This window comes from Halichoerus grypus, chromosome 8 (assembly GCF_964656455.1).
Source record: "Halichoerus grypus chromosome 8, mHalGry1.hap1.1, whole genome shotgun sequence".
NCBI classification, from domain to species: Eukaryota; Metazoa; Chordata; class Mammalia; order Carnivora; family Phocidae; genus Halichoerus; species Halichoerus grypus.
In genome coordinates, this window is record NC_135719.1 from 137,173,082 (window position 1) to 137,188,138 (window position 15,057).

General features: G+C 35.5%; 1 protein-coding gene across 1 annotated transcript in view; it reads right to left on the reverse strand.

Moving 5' to 3' along the window:
• Positions 1–15,057, reverse strand: part of EML5 (EMAP like 5) — a 168,591-nt gene that overhangs the window by 90,213 nt on the left and 63,321 nt on the right. The window contains exons 9-10 of the mRNA XM_078054081.1: positions 7,385–7,641; positions 6,081–6,290 (exon numbers count right to left, since the gene is read on the reverse strand). Of these exons, the coding sequence (XP_077910207.1) occupies positions 6,081–6,290; positions 7,385–7,641 (467 nt within the window). The remainder of the gene's footprint in view (positions 1–6,080; positions 6,291–7,384; positions 7,642–15,057) is intronic.

Here is a 15,057-nt window from a genome sequence, read left to right on the forward strand (position 1 = left end):
ATGTAAATATTTGCTCTACTGATTCACAGTATAATTTGGTAGGAACCACCAGGGTTGTGAGGCATTTTCTTACTGCTTTGAGAAAAGCCTGGAGCCACAAAGGCATCAACGATTTCCATATAATGAAATTTGAATGTTCTGGCCTGAGGCCTTTGGTCCTAAGTGAAACTGAACCAGTCTACGCCACCCCCAGGACTCCAGTCCTAGCAGCCAGAGGATCCTTTTAAAACTTAAGCCATCAATAAAATACTTTCAAACTTAATACAGCAACATATAAAGAGGAATACACAACCTGACCAAAAGGGATTTATGCCAGGAATGCAGGTTACTTCAATGGTCAAAAATCAATGTAATACACCATACTCATCAAAATAAAATATGCCCAGTTGTCCCAAAAACTGTCCCTTATAGTAATTCTTTAAATTTATATGTTTTGTATAATGTTCTTCAACGTAAGTTTATCTAATGTGTTTCTTCATGATTAGATTCAGATGGTGTGTTTTTTGGCACACGTGATATTGTACCCTTTTGGATACATCATTTCAAGGGGCACAGTTCTATCATTAGTGATGTTAAGTTGTATCATTTGGTTAAGGTGGTATACACCAAATTTCTCTAACTGTAGAGGAACTACCTAACTTTGTGGTTAATTTAAAAAAAAAATCTGTGTGATGACAAGAACCATTTTTGTGGTTCCAAGTTCAGAAAATATTCTCTATATCCTGCTAGGATAAACCTGATATTTGGCAACATATACACACCTCTGTTAGAGTATACTGGATACAGTAATGTTTGGCTTCATTTTGAGAGTGTTTTAAATTTTTAAATTAAGTTATAGAAGTCCTGTCAGGATGACGAAGCTCCATCAATCAAAACCTGGAGATAAACTTTCACATTGGCCATGAATTTAGGGATAGCCATCTTAATCAAAGCATAAAAGATTTGACCAAAACTCATCTAAATTACAATTTGCTGCTTAATAGCAATGCTGTTATTTTAGGAACCAATTTTTTTATGCAGCTTAATAGAAGTAACTTTCTAGATGGGTAACTTGCCACAGTTCACCTAGGAAAGTCTAATAAGGTAAGATTTAGTCCCATCCCTCTATATGAGAATGCATTATTTGCCCTTGAAGAGGACTTAGGCTATTACTTTCTTTGATGGGGTCTTTTAAGTACTCTTAGCCACCAAAGAAATTTGGAAACCAAATTCCAAGTTTTTAAGATGTTTAGGTACATGACAATGTTACGTATATGAGCCACTATTCGAATTAACCAAACTGGGCAATAGCCCCAAGAGAGCTGTAAATAATCCTGTAAGCCCCTTCCAAATTATATTCTGTGACTTTTTAAAGATCAATCCCTCTCTAAGAAAGAACCAAGGCAGGGCGCCTGGGTGGCTCAGTCGTTAAGGGTCTGCCTCTGGCTCAGGTCAGGATCCCAGGGTCCTGGGATCGAGCCCCGCATCGGGCTCCCTGCTCTGCAGGAGGCCTGCTTCTCCCTCTCCCACTCCCCCTGCTTGTGTTCCCTCTCTTGCTGTGTCTCTCTCTGTCAAATAAATAAATAAAAAATCCTTAAAAAAAAAAGAACCAAGGCAGCTTAACAAAAAAATTGTAGAATAAGTCTAAGGGAAACCAATTATTTCTAATCAAAGGGACTATTTTAATAATTATCTAATAACCAGAACTGCTTAACTATGATAAACAGATATTTTAAAAGTGAACTAAATGTCACATCTTTCATCAAGTGACTCTGACTCACCAAGACCAAGTATATTGTCCTACATGTCTCCAGAACTCCCTGTGATTACACTTATGACACTGAAAAGTAATGGTCTATTTACTTATTAATTCTTGTAATAAACTATAAGCTCCTTAGGACAGGATGGCATCTTGTTTACTCTATATCTCTAGTGCCTGGTATGTAGGAAATATTCATTAAATACCTGAAGAAAGAGAAAGAAAGAAAAAGAAAGACAAAGATTACATTTCCCCTTACTATGCCTGTAGAGTTGAGTTGGAATACTAGATTGTAGAGGAGGGAAGAAGAGGAGTGAAGGAAATGAGAGGGCATGAACATGACTCCAACCCTTTTAATTATAAAAGGGGACAAAAGTATGATGTGTAAAGAATATTGGAGTTGAAATAAAAAGACTAGAGCTTAAGTGTCAGCTTGATGGCTTAATAGCACAGGAGCTTGAGCACATCACTTAACCTCTCTTGGACTCCATTTCCATTCTAATATAAATTAGGTTATAAGCTCTCAAAGTCCCTTAACTATGAAAACTCTGGCCTATGACAGGAAATGATAAAAGAACAGTTAAGGTTTAAAGAGTGTGTCATCAAACAACTAGTATCTCAGAGAGAAGATTTATCAAAGCAAGCTAGAATGGTCATAGAAACTTTCCTAATTTAAAGGAGAAGGGGATGATAATTCTTGGTGAGGGTAAAGCAATATACTGAAATATTTGTTTTGATGATCCCATTTCTTTTCTAATTTGTTTTAAAGTATATTTTAACACAAAATTAATATGAGCTAAATCTCTTCAAAAATTATAGCCATATGACAAAAGATTTTTTCCCATTTAACTATGTTTTAATGAACTTAATCCTTTTTTTTTAAGATTTTTTTTTTATTTTTTTATCACTTCTTGGCCTTTTGGCTAAGATCAAGTGTAGATTTTTTTAAGTAATCTCTACACCCAATGTGGGGCTTGAACTTGCAATCCCAAGATCAAGAGTCACATGCTCCTCAGATTGAGCCAGTCAGCCACTCTGACCTTAATACTTCCTTATAAAATATATGAGACTATCTTTCCAACCTCAGTGTAATAATATTTTAAAACACAAAACCAAACTATTCATTAAAAAAAGAGATAAATAGATTCGACTACATTAACAACTGGTCAAGAAAAGACAATAATTATTATAGTAAGTCATTGTGATAATTATAGTAAGTCAAAAACTGGGAAAAGACATTTGCAACCCATAAAAATGACAAATCATTTGTATCTAGAGTATTGGAAAAAACTTCAAAAAATTAGTAAAAGAAAACAACTCTATAGAAAAATAGGCAAGAGATATTAACCTGTACTTGACAGAAGAGGAGAGGAAATGCAGAAAACCAAAAAATAATGGGAAAGATGATCAATCTCATTAGTTAGACAAATGTAAATTAAGACCACAATGTGACATCATTTATACTAATTAGATTTACACAAATTAAAAAGTGTGGCAGTGCCAAGTACTGAAAAGGATGTGGATCAACAGGGTTTTTAAAATGGTATAACTACTTTGGGAAAAAAGTTGGCATTTTCTTATAAATTCTCTATGACCCAGCAATTTCACTCCTAAGTATACATCTTTGAGAAATTTGCATCTAATAGCAAATGTCCATCATAGGAGAATAAATGCATTAATTATATCATATATTCACAACACAGTATTTTATCACCAGGAAGAATACACTAGAACTACATGCAACAATATGAATGAATCTTAGAACACAAGTCCTGAGTAAATCTCCAACATAAATATGTTTTTGTTTGATGTTTGTTTTTTCCAATGAATTTTCTTATCAAATCTAAAGAAAGATTTTTATCAAATATAAATTTTCATTTGTCAAGGAGTAGAGAGAAAGTGTTGGCAACTAGTAACAGTGATGGAGGTGTTAGCTTACAGCAACCCTGCCTTCATCTCTCCATCCTCCTGTACTCCCACCTCCTCACCCTTTACCATAGCCCATGTGCTGCTGCCGGGGAAGAGTCTGATTATTTGAGAGAAATTACTGTGAAGAGCAAAACAATTTAGATAGAAAGAGGATAATAATGGGGGAAAAAAGGAGAAGTAATGCTTTGGGCTAGGATTCAAGGGGGCTAAATGTGGAAGAGGATCATTCTCATTGAGCTAATCTCATACATTTTGTGTGTGAATTACAACGATTCTACAATATAAGCTACTTCGATTATTTAACTTTCACATTTTGTAAATGTTGCACTTCTTAGAATGTAATGGATATTACTTAAGTAGATATCTAAGATGTATTACTACAGTAGACATACTCTTTTCCCAAACTTAAGTTGGATCAGTAACACAATTTAATGTATGAAAGAATGTACAACATCATAACTAATGTAAAAGGTAATTTTTCTAGTAATACTAACTTTATGCAAGTATGTGAATTCAATAAACACAGAATCTTAAAATATTTCTACTAACTCTTTAAAGATGCAGTAGTTATATTCTATCTTCTGTTTTCCCAATTACTTACACAGTCTCAAGCTAACTCACAAGTGCCTAGAAATAAAAACCCTTACCATAAAATAAATTTCTCACAAATATCTAACAAAAAGAAAAATAAGGAAAACAATTTATATTCTTGAAGCAGTGACTGAACAATACTAACTTTTCTGAGACTTCAGTAAAATATTCCCACAATTCAGATTACTACACATTTTAAAAATGAAATAAAATTACTGTGCAAGAAAAATACTGTCAATAAACTGCAAAACATAAAAACTGTCAATGAATCCCATTCACTCGACTAAGAATGCTCGGAAAATTTGTTTTTGCACAGAGTCAGTATATGAAACACTGAGTAGAAGCAATGTCTAAGATTAAGATCATCGTGATCAATCTTACTGAATCTCACACACTTTCTACTAAGCAAGTCTCATTTTGAGTCCTAATAAAATCTGTTGTGCCTAGTGACTCTCATGTCCTGGCTACATGGTGGGATCCAGAAATAGGGTATTTTAATTATTAGAGAATTATCTAGTCTTTATTAACACACTTTTAGCATTACATATGGATGCAATTTCACATGCAACTAGGAAGCTGACACCCTGCAAGTAGGAATCAACAACATGGCATTAGGTGGCAATATCTGGAATTTACTACTTTATTGTAAAGGCACAAGAGAAATCCTAGCATAGACTTCTGGGAAAATCAGCCCCTTAAGTTTGACATCAATGAACTACCTAGTTACAACTATTCCAGCTATTCCCATAATCACCTTTTAATGAAATGCAATTTAACATTCATTCAAAAGCTTTTATCAACAACCAGGTAAAAAAATCATTACTACTTTTGCTACAGATGTTAATGCTCTAGTAATACACTCACTGCACCTAATCTAAAGCTCCATACTATAGGAGAGAATTCTTTGAAAACTAAATCTCAGAAAAAACTTTGCTTTCCCTGAACAGTAAAAAATGCTTTTTTAAAAAAAAACAGCTATGATGAGGAGCGTGCCTGGCTGGCTCAGTCAGTAGAGCATGCAACTCTTGATCTCAGGGTCGTGAGTTCAAGCCCCATGTTGGGACAAGTTTACTGAAAAAAAAATAAAAATAAAAATAAAAAATAAAATGTGTGTCAACCATACTTAACAAAGTAAAAAAAAAAAGTTTAAAAAAAGCTATAATGAAAATTACTTTATGCCCTGCTTTATTTTATTTCTGGTTTCTAGAAAATTAATTTCCTGATACTAATTTTGTATCCATGTAATTATTTTAGAACTTATGGACTTGTTATAAGCTGACTCAAATACTTTATGGAACAAGGCATGGGATAAATAAATAACTAATACAGCATTTCATTTAATTATCCCTAAGTCTATGAACAGAATGATTAATATCATCATTTAAGAAGAGATCCAAGAAAAAAAGGTGATATATAAAATGTGTAGAAAATAACCAATAAGACCCCTTATTTTCCTTTCTTTCTTTTTCAGATTTTTAAAATTTATTTATTTGACAGAGAGAGACACAGTGAGAGAGGGAACACAAGTAGGGGGAGTGGGAGAGGGAGAAGCAGGCTCCCCGCTGAGCAGAGAGCCGGATAAGGGGCTCGATCCCAGGACTCTGGGACCATGACCTGAGCCAAAGGCAGCCACTTAACCAACTCAGCCACCCAGGTGCCCCAAGACCCCTTATTTTTCTTACTCTGTCATACAAAGTATACAAATGTCAAAACAATATATGTTAAGGATCTAAGCAAAAAACACACCTGCATAAGAAAACCAACCAACCAACCAACAGGTTCTAAACTGTGACCTGAACCTGTATTTTGAAAGAAAAGATACCTTTTCTCAAACAAGGATATCGGAATAATTTTATAATTCCATAGTCATCAGCTGTAACTAAAACTTGGCCAATATAATTTCCATCTACTGAATTTATGTCATTGATATCTGAATACTTGGGCCAAATTCCATTTACTTCAAGGCCTGAAACACATGTCCATGAAGCCCAATGAACACCTTTTATTTCTTCGTTTGTCACTTCTTTTCCTCCTAAAAAGAAATCATAGTCTTAATTAAGAAGTTATTTAATTTTTTCTCAAATGTACTGGTAAGTTATAAATACCTGATAAATTATACTGATAACATGGTAAACTCCAAAATTTAAGTATCTTCCTACTACAGTTAAAGGAGAGTATTATGAATAAGTAGGTGAATATGGTAAGGAGAGAAGAAAGTTAAATGCAAGGAATTAAAAAAAAAAAAGCTACTACCAAAAGTATACAGAGACACACACAGATTGGATTCTAATATAGCTCAGCAGGTTCACTCATGTGGAGAATAAACAACCCTATTAAAATCATGCTAGATTAGTGACAACAGGTAAGTCAGAAGAACAAGTAAAAGCTATATGAAAGTGGCAAATCAGCTATTAAGTAAGAAACCTAAGAAGATGCATGGGTGGGAAAAAAAACTGAAAAGGACCAAGAGGGATGGATGAGCAAGGAATAATACATTAGGGAACTGGACTTTAGGATTCAGTCACTTTTCATTACAAACAGATTATTAATGAAAAACTGTTGGGGAGATGCATTAATTTAATTATGTACCTAGTCTTATTAAGTTGTTGGAAAACAGTGACTAATTCATTAAGTATCATACTAAATGACGTTTTTGATGTTGCTTTTATTCTTTTAAAAAATCTTTGATGGAAACTGTTTTTCAAATTTAGTTTGTTAGCTATATTATGGATACTTGCAAAATTTATTTGAGGTAACCAAGAAAACCTCAATTTGTGGTCAGACATTTTTAGTAATTATATTTAATTAGCTCCACCCATAAAAATGGCATTTTGACTTTATAATATACACTAGGACTTTACCAAATACTACTCACTCACATAGCATGGAATTCGACATAAAGTAGGTCTGTCTTAGATCTTCCAAGCAAAGTTTTAATTACAAAGGATTAAAATTTAAGGATTTCAATATAATAGGACAGCCTTATAGAAAGATCACAATGATTAGCTCAGATCTTCTTTAATTTCCTATAATCAAATGTATTTTACATTCTTCTCCTCAAATTCTAAAATATTTTATAGGGACTAAAAATCTACAAATTACATACAATTTATTAGAAACTTTTACCTGGCATTCTATAAAAAAGTCTTTTCCCATTTCCATCATTTGTCTGTAAATATCTACTGTCTGAGGACCAGTCCAGATGAGTGATGAAACTAAGTGATCCAACACATTCCCCCAATTTTTTATAACGTTGCGCAACACCATAGATATCAACTGAGCTGTCATTACATCCAACAGCAAGGTAAGTTCCATCTGGTGAGTATTTTAACTCATGAATTGCCTCCTTCCTATCTTTAATATGTACAACTTCGGTCATATCTCTGCAAACAAAAAATAATGATAAAACATGAAATCAAGTCATTACAGAATTAGTTCAGTTTCAAATGTGTCTAAAATGGCTGGAAGGCTACATCAAGTATTTATAAATCACAAAGCAAATATACATGAGATAAATATTAATTCAGGAACAATTACTTTGTTGAACAAAAATAAATGAGGACAACATATGCTGAAAGTAAAGGAAAATGCTGAATTTCAGTTCTTTAATTACTTTAAAGTAGTTTAAAGATTCATTCTAAGTTTCCAGAGTCATACAATAAAGGAGATAAAGTCACAGATTTTTATGATGAAGCTCCTTGGAAATACTGAGTTTATGAAAAATGTATAATTATAAACACAGTGATTTTCAAATAAATTTTTGTAATGAGACAAATGTATAAAATTACATTCAGGAAATAAAGTAAAGAGGAATTGATTTGTATTATTTCAGTAACACATTTGAATGCTTATCTTTATATAGCTACATTATTTTTATTTCAACTTCTTTGACCTTTTTTAATACAAATTCTTCCCAATTAGAGACCATGTCAACAATAAAGTTAAACACTTTTTCACTGATTCCTTATAATTGAGTTTCCAAAATAATACTGTATTGGTAACAGTCGTACAAATGGATAAACACTTAGTTTAACACCACTGAATTTCCAAAGTTGTGAGGAGCTGGTGGGGAGGAGGAGCAGAGGGAGGCAGTGGAGGAGAAGGGGCAGGAGGAAGTAAGAATTCTTATTTCCAATTAGTGTCAAGAACTTTTTTCCATTTAAATTTTGCATTACCCACCTGAAATGCTCCATGTAATTTTTTTAAAAGTTTAAATGGATATTTCTCAATTTTTAAGGTTTCTAAGTGGACAATTTAAAGCAATCAAACTCAATTTTTTTTTCAGTAACACTAACATTAGTTTTAGTTGTTTTTTAGGCACATGGGATACAAAGATGAACTCATCTTCTGTGAGAGAGGGACAGAAAGTACTGTACTTTACAAGTGATAAAATGTTGTGAGTGCTCAAAAGGTACGTGGGAAATTCTATAAGAAATACTGAAAAGGGTTAAGACTAGACTAAAGGCAGGAAGGGACCAAGGAAGAATGGCATCTATATTTTGAGCATAAAACCTGAGGATCTGGCTAAGAATAAAAGATGAGGAAAGGTTTTCTAAGAAGAAGACACAGCATGGACATATGCAAGTATAAGGCACATTTGGAGAATAGTAGATACTACAATGTGGATATAAGACTATGTGGGAAAAGTAGTGACTTGATGGGGTTAAAGAGATAAACTGAAGACAATGTGTGACAGATCTGACGTGTTGCCAAGGAATGTGGGCTCTACCCTGGTGTTAATCATATAAAGTAAGAGATGAAAATCAGCCCCTTAACTACATAAAAGGGGATCAAAACAAGACAAATGAAGAAAAAAACTTTTTTAAAAAAAAACTTTCCTGCAACAAACTGAGGGTTGCTGGAGTGGTGGGGATTGGGAGGGATGGGGCGGCTGGGTGATAGACATTGGGGAGGGTATGTGCTATGGTGAGCGCTGTGAATTGTGTAAGACTGTTGAATCACAGATCTGTACCTCTGAAACAAATAATACATTATATGTTTAAAAAAAAAAAAAAAAAGAAGATAATAGGAAGGGAAAAATGAAGGGGGAGAAATCGGAGGGTGAGACGAACCAGGAGAGACTATGGACTCTGAGAAACAAACTGAGGGTTCTAAAGGGGAGGGGGGTGAGGGGAGGGGTTAGCCTGGTGATGGGTATTAAAGAGGGCATGTACCGAATGGAGCACTGGGTGTTATACGCAAACAATGAATCATGGAACACTATATCAAAAACTAATGATGTAATGTATGGCGACTAACATAACATAATAAAAAATGTTAAAAAAATAAAAATAAAAATAAATAAAAAAAATTTTAAAAAAGCTTTCCTGGTCAACATCACTTTTGCCTTAAACCTTGCAACTTACAAGGTTTTCCACCTAAGCACAGACTTGTGCAGTTACTTCTACCTTTCCCAGTGACCCCTTCCTTTACGTTTTAATACAGTCCACGCATCTGATTTCCCTTTCTCCATATTTAATCCATCCACCTACCCATCCATATCTACAAAGAACAAGATTTTTAAGAAAATATCTAAGGCACTATTTCATAGCTTTTACTTTTTATGCCTTTATTAAAGATTTTATCATTCTAATTTTGTTCACAAACATTAATTTAAATGTTCCCTGAAAATTCTTCAGAACTATTTTGGTATATACATAGCCTTTTTTCTAGAGACGTAATTGCTCCCAAGTAATGAGAGAAATAAGTGTGGTTTATGTCCTTGTTCACCAACACACACACAGGTGTGCACGCACATGTGAACACACACACACAATTCTGATGGACTCTTTTACAGTATGTATTATGCTACTACATCAACATTACGAATTGTGACTATCTTCTCTCATGAAGAAGTTTGACAAACTTATAGGAAAGAAGACTATTAGATGAAAGTGTATTAATTTTTTAAAATTCTCAATTAAGTCTTCTGGAAAACTGATATGTGAATTCCATGGTTTCTTTAGGAAACAGAGGGAGGCTGTCCAAAGCCTGGGAATATTCATACATTAGCAGTTTGTAACACATCACAGAAGTAAAGTACAGTGTTGATCACAGCGTAGAACAGACAGTTGTTTGTTAGTGGAGACAGACCAAAGGAAGTAGAATTTAAACTTCATTCTGAGGAATTAATGAGATTTAGCTTAGCAGAAGCCAGGAATTGGGAGGTGAAGGGCCCACGTTCCAACAGAGATGTGAAAGAGCTTGACAGCAAGACTGAAGCTCTGCTTGTTGTCAATAAAGTGTAGCTGGACTGACAACAAGCAGAGGGGTTAGAGTGTGAGATGAGTCTGATGAGACAGGCTAAGGGAATATCATAAAAGGCCTCACAAATCTTAAGATTTTTGGCCTTAATTTATGAGTTTAAGTTAGGGGAGGATGAATCAATTAGATCACTTGTCTGATTTGACAGTAAAAAACAAATCCAGGTAGTATAACAGTAGGATTAAGACTAATTAGAAGGCTATTACAGATGGTGGTTGTTCAGACTTCCGAAAAAAGTGGAATGTTTTAAAATATATAGTATTATAGTCTATACTATTATACTATAAAATATATAGTATATGTTAAAGATATTGTAATTTTAATCTTACAAACATTAATTAAAATGTTTCTGAAAATGAGGCAAGTAAAATCAACAGAATGTGATGGGGATTGGACATGGTGGGTTAGAGAGAGAGAGGTAACAACCATAATTCCTAGGTTTCTGCTTGGTACAAGAACCTGGACAATGGTGCCATCCCTAGAACAGGGCCCACAGACAGAGGATCAGCCTGGGAGGGAGGATCATAAGTTCAGTTTTGGAAATGCTGAATTGCAGATGCCTTTGAGACATCCAAGTGATGTTAAATAAACAAATGGATATACACAACTGAAGTTCAGTGGAGAGATCAGGGCCAGAACTAGGTATCTGGGACCATCAGGCTACAGGTGGTAACTGAAGCTGGAGGCAGGATGAGATCACCTAGGGGAAAAACAGAAGAACAGAAAGCCCAGGTCTGAGCTTTGAGGCCCTCCAATACTTACTGGTAGGCAGAAGATAAATTAGCCTATAAAGAAAATGGAAGCAGGAGAAGTTAGCTGAAAAGAGAAAGAGAATTAATATCCAAAGCCTGGGAAGAGAATGCTCTGAGAAGGAGCAAGTGGTTAAGGGGGCCATATACTGCTGAGAATCAACCTAGATGAAAAGTGAAAAATGTTTCCTGGCTTTAGTGACACGGTACTATTAGCAAGAATGTTTCAATGTAAAGATGAAGGCCAAAGCTATACTGCATTGTGGGTATTAAGTCAATAATTGGAAGAAAACAGAGTAAATTACATAGTTTTTTGAGAATTTTACTGTGAAAGAGTAGAAATGTGATATAACTAGAGGGGATTTAGACTTGAGGTAGGAATTTTAAGACAGGATATACTTGAACATGTTTTTTAATTAATTAATTTTAAGATTTATTTATTCGAGAGAGAGCACGTGAGTGTGGGGGGAGGTGGGAAGAGGGAGAGAGAGAATCTCAAGCAGACTCGCTGCTGAGTGCAGAGCCCGACAAGGGGCTCGATCCCAGAACCCCAAGATCATGACCTGAGCCATAATCAGGAGTCGGATGCTCAACTGACTGAGCCACCCGGCACCCTACTTGAGCATGTTTTGATAGTGCTCTTTCAGGGGAGGGCTACAGAGGGACAAAAACTTTTGATGTGAAAAAATAATGGACATATACAAAGTTACTTTTTAAAGCCAGGAACAACTTTTGGGACTTAATTATTCCCAAGAAATGGAACAGACAAAATATAAGTAGGTTGAAAAAAGTTTTTAAATGAATGTGTAATCACTTAGGGAAAAACTCTCCTAATCCTTTTGCAGTTAATATAATGTGGTAGTGACACTGTCAGAAAGAGACAAATGGCTAGCTACTGGTAGAATATGAAATGAAAATGCGGGCACCTAGGTGGCTCAGTCGTTAAGCGTCTGCCTTCAGCTTAGGTCATGGTCCTGGGGTCCTGGGATCGAGTCCGCATCAGGCTCCCTGTTTGGCGGGAAGCCTGCTTCTCCCTCTCCTGCTTCCCCTGCTTGTGTTCCCTCTCTCGCTGTGTCTCTCTTTATCAAATAAATAAAATCTTTAAAAAAAATTAAAAAATAAAATGAAAATGCTTTTACAACTAAAGTCTATCCCATACTCTTCAGGAAACCTTATTCTATCCCCACGAAATTTATTAATTGTGCTTATCAAGCTCTTCCACTGAAGTCTTCCTACCTACTTATGAGAATAAATGAGTGACTCTGAGGAGTTTGGTGTGGATAATACCATGCAGCCCAATACAAGTCAAAGTTTTACATATATGAATCTTTTAATTTGAAAAATATTTGCATTTTTTCATTTGATTCCATGATACGTTTAACATAAAATTGGTAACATTGGCAATTGCACTACTGGGTATTTACCCCAAAGATACAAATGTAGGGATCCGAAGGGGAATGTGCACCCCGACGTTTATAGCAGCAATGTCCACAATAGCCAAACTGTGGAAAGAGCCAAGATGTCCATCAACAGATGAATGGATAAAGAAGATGTGGTATATATACACAATGGAATATTATGCAGCCATCAAAAGGAATGAAATCTTGCCATTTGCAACGACGACGTGGATAGAACTGGAGAGTGTTATGCTGAGCGAAATAAGTCAATCAGAGAAAGACATGTATCATATGACCTCATTGATATGAGGAATTCTTAATCTCAGGAAACAAACTGAGGGTTGCTGGAGTGGTGGGGGTGGGAGGGATGGGGTGGTTGGGTGATAAACACTGGGGAGGGTATGTGCTATGGTGAGCGCTGTGAATTGTGCAAGACTGTTGAATCACAGATCTGTACCTCTGAAACAAATAATACATTATCTGTTTAAAAAAAAAAAAAGGAGATAGCAGGAGGGGAAGAATGAAGGGGTGGAAATCGGAGGGGGAGATGAACCATGAGAGACGATGGACTCTGAAAAACAAACTGAGGGTTCTAGAGGGGAGGGGAGTGGGAGGATGGGTTAGCCTGGTGATGGGTATTAAAGAGAGCATGTTCTGCATGGAGCACTAGGTGTTATACGCAAATAATGAATCATGGAACACTACATCAAAAACTAATGATGTAATGTATGGTGATTAACATAATAAAAAACAAAAAAACAATAAAATAAAATTGGTAACATTTTTTATCAAAAGGAAGAGATGCTCTAGAAGTTATGTGACTTTGTGTTGGCACATCACCTTGTACCCCAAATTTAGAATCAGTGTGTTAGGATCTGAATCTATTCTATGTTTCTCCAATCACAATGTAACTACTCCTGTGAGGGTACTTTAATACTGCTGTACTCATGAAGTCTGCTTCATGATATGAAGAATATGTACTGCAAACCAAGAAGAAACAGTGACCAGGTAAATCTAGGATTAAGAATATTTTGTGAGTTAAAATTTTGTGGTTAAGCTACAAAGGCATTTAATAGTTATAATCACCATTCCAATGGTCCTGTCAGCAATGTTGGACTCAGTTGCTGAAATAATGACTTATTAGAGATAAGAACTTATTCACCCAGTTACTTGCATACAGTAATTGAAAAGGCAAGTAAATGTACAATTACCAAAAATAATCACTATTTTTTAATGCATAGAAGCTATATGAGAGGAACTCTTAGGGGTTTTACAAGCATCTTAAATTCTTGTTGCAAAACAATGTAAATGTACTTAATGCCACTGAATTTTGAAAGATGGTTAAAATGGTAAATTTTATATTATATATATTTTATCACAATTAAAAAAGTAGTACAAGAGAAAAATCTCATATCTCATTGTAAAAACCTGTCCCAAAAAGAGAATCAGCAACTAGAGAAACTCAGAGGTACAAGAGAACATGATGTATCTGAAGCAGCAAAAGATATTTTACACAGTTGAAAGAAAGAGACTGAGGCAGAAAGAAACAGGCTGGAGAGATGGGTACTACTGGCTATGTTAAGGATTATGAACTTCAACCTAAGGACAGTGTAAAGCTTTTATCATATTTTAGAAAGAGGAGGGCTGCAAACAAATGTGTTTTAAAAGGCATCACCATAACTGTAGAGTAAAAAAAGTCTTGAGGGAAGCAAAACAGGAGGTAAGGAGACCAGCTGCAATGCTATCTCACCAATCCAGTGAGGAGATGGCAGAAGCCTATACAAGAGTACAATGGTGAGAATGGGAGGAAGCAGATTAATTTAAAAGCTCCTTGGGAAGTAGATTCTCCAGAACTCTGTGATTAACTAGACAAGGGAATTAATGGTTTCTGGATTGGGCAACTGAAAGGGTCTTCACATTCACTAAGCTAGAGAAGAAGGATTTCATAAATACATATGCTTGTGAACACACATGGATCTACAGCAAAGTTTGTTTTTGTTTTTAAGAGAGAGGGTGTAATAGTTGGGGTGGGGGAAGTCAAGGGAGAGAGAGAATCTTAAGCAGGCCCTACACCCAAAAGAGGTCTGATCTCACGACCCTGAGATCATGACCTGACCCAAAATCAAGAGTCAGGCACTTAACCACTGAGCCACTCAGGCGCCCCTACAGCAAAGTTTTTGTTTTGTTTTGTTTTGTTTTTAAAGATTTTATTTATTTATTTGACAGAGACAGACACAGTGAGAGAGGGAACACAAGCAGTGGGAGTGAGAGAGGGAGAAGCAGGCTTCCTGTGGAGCATGGAGCCCGATGTGGGGCTCAATCCCAGGACCCTGGGATCATGACCTGAGCCAAAGGCAGACGCTTAACGACTGAGCCACCCAGGCGCCCC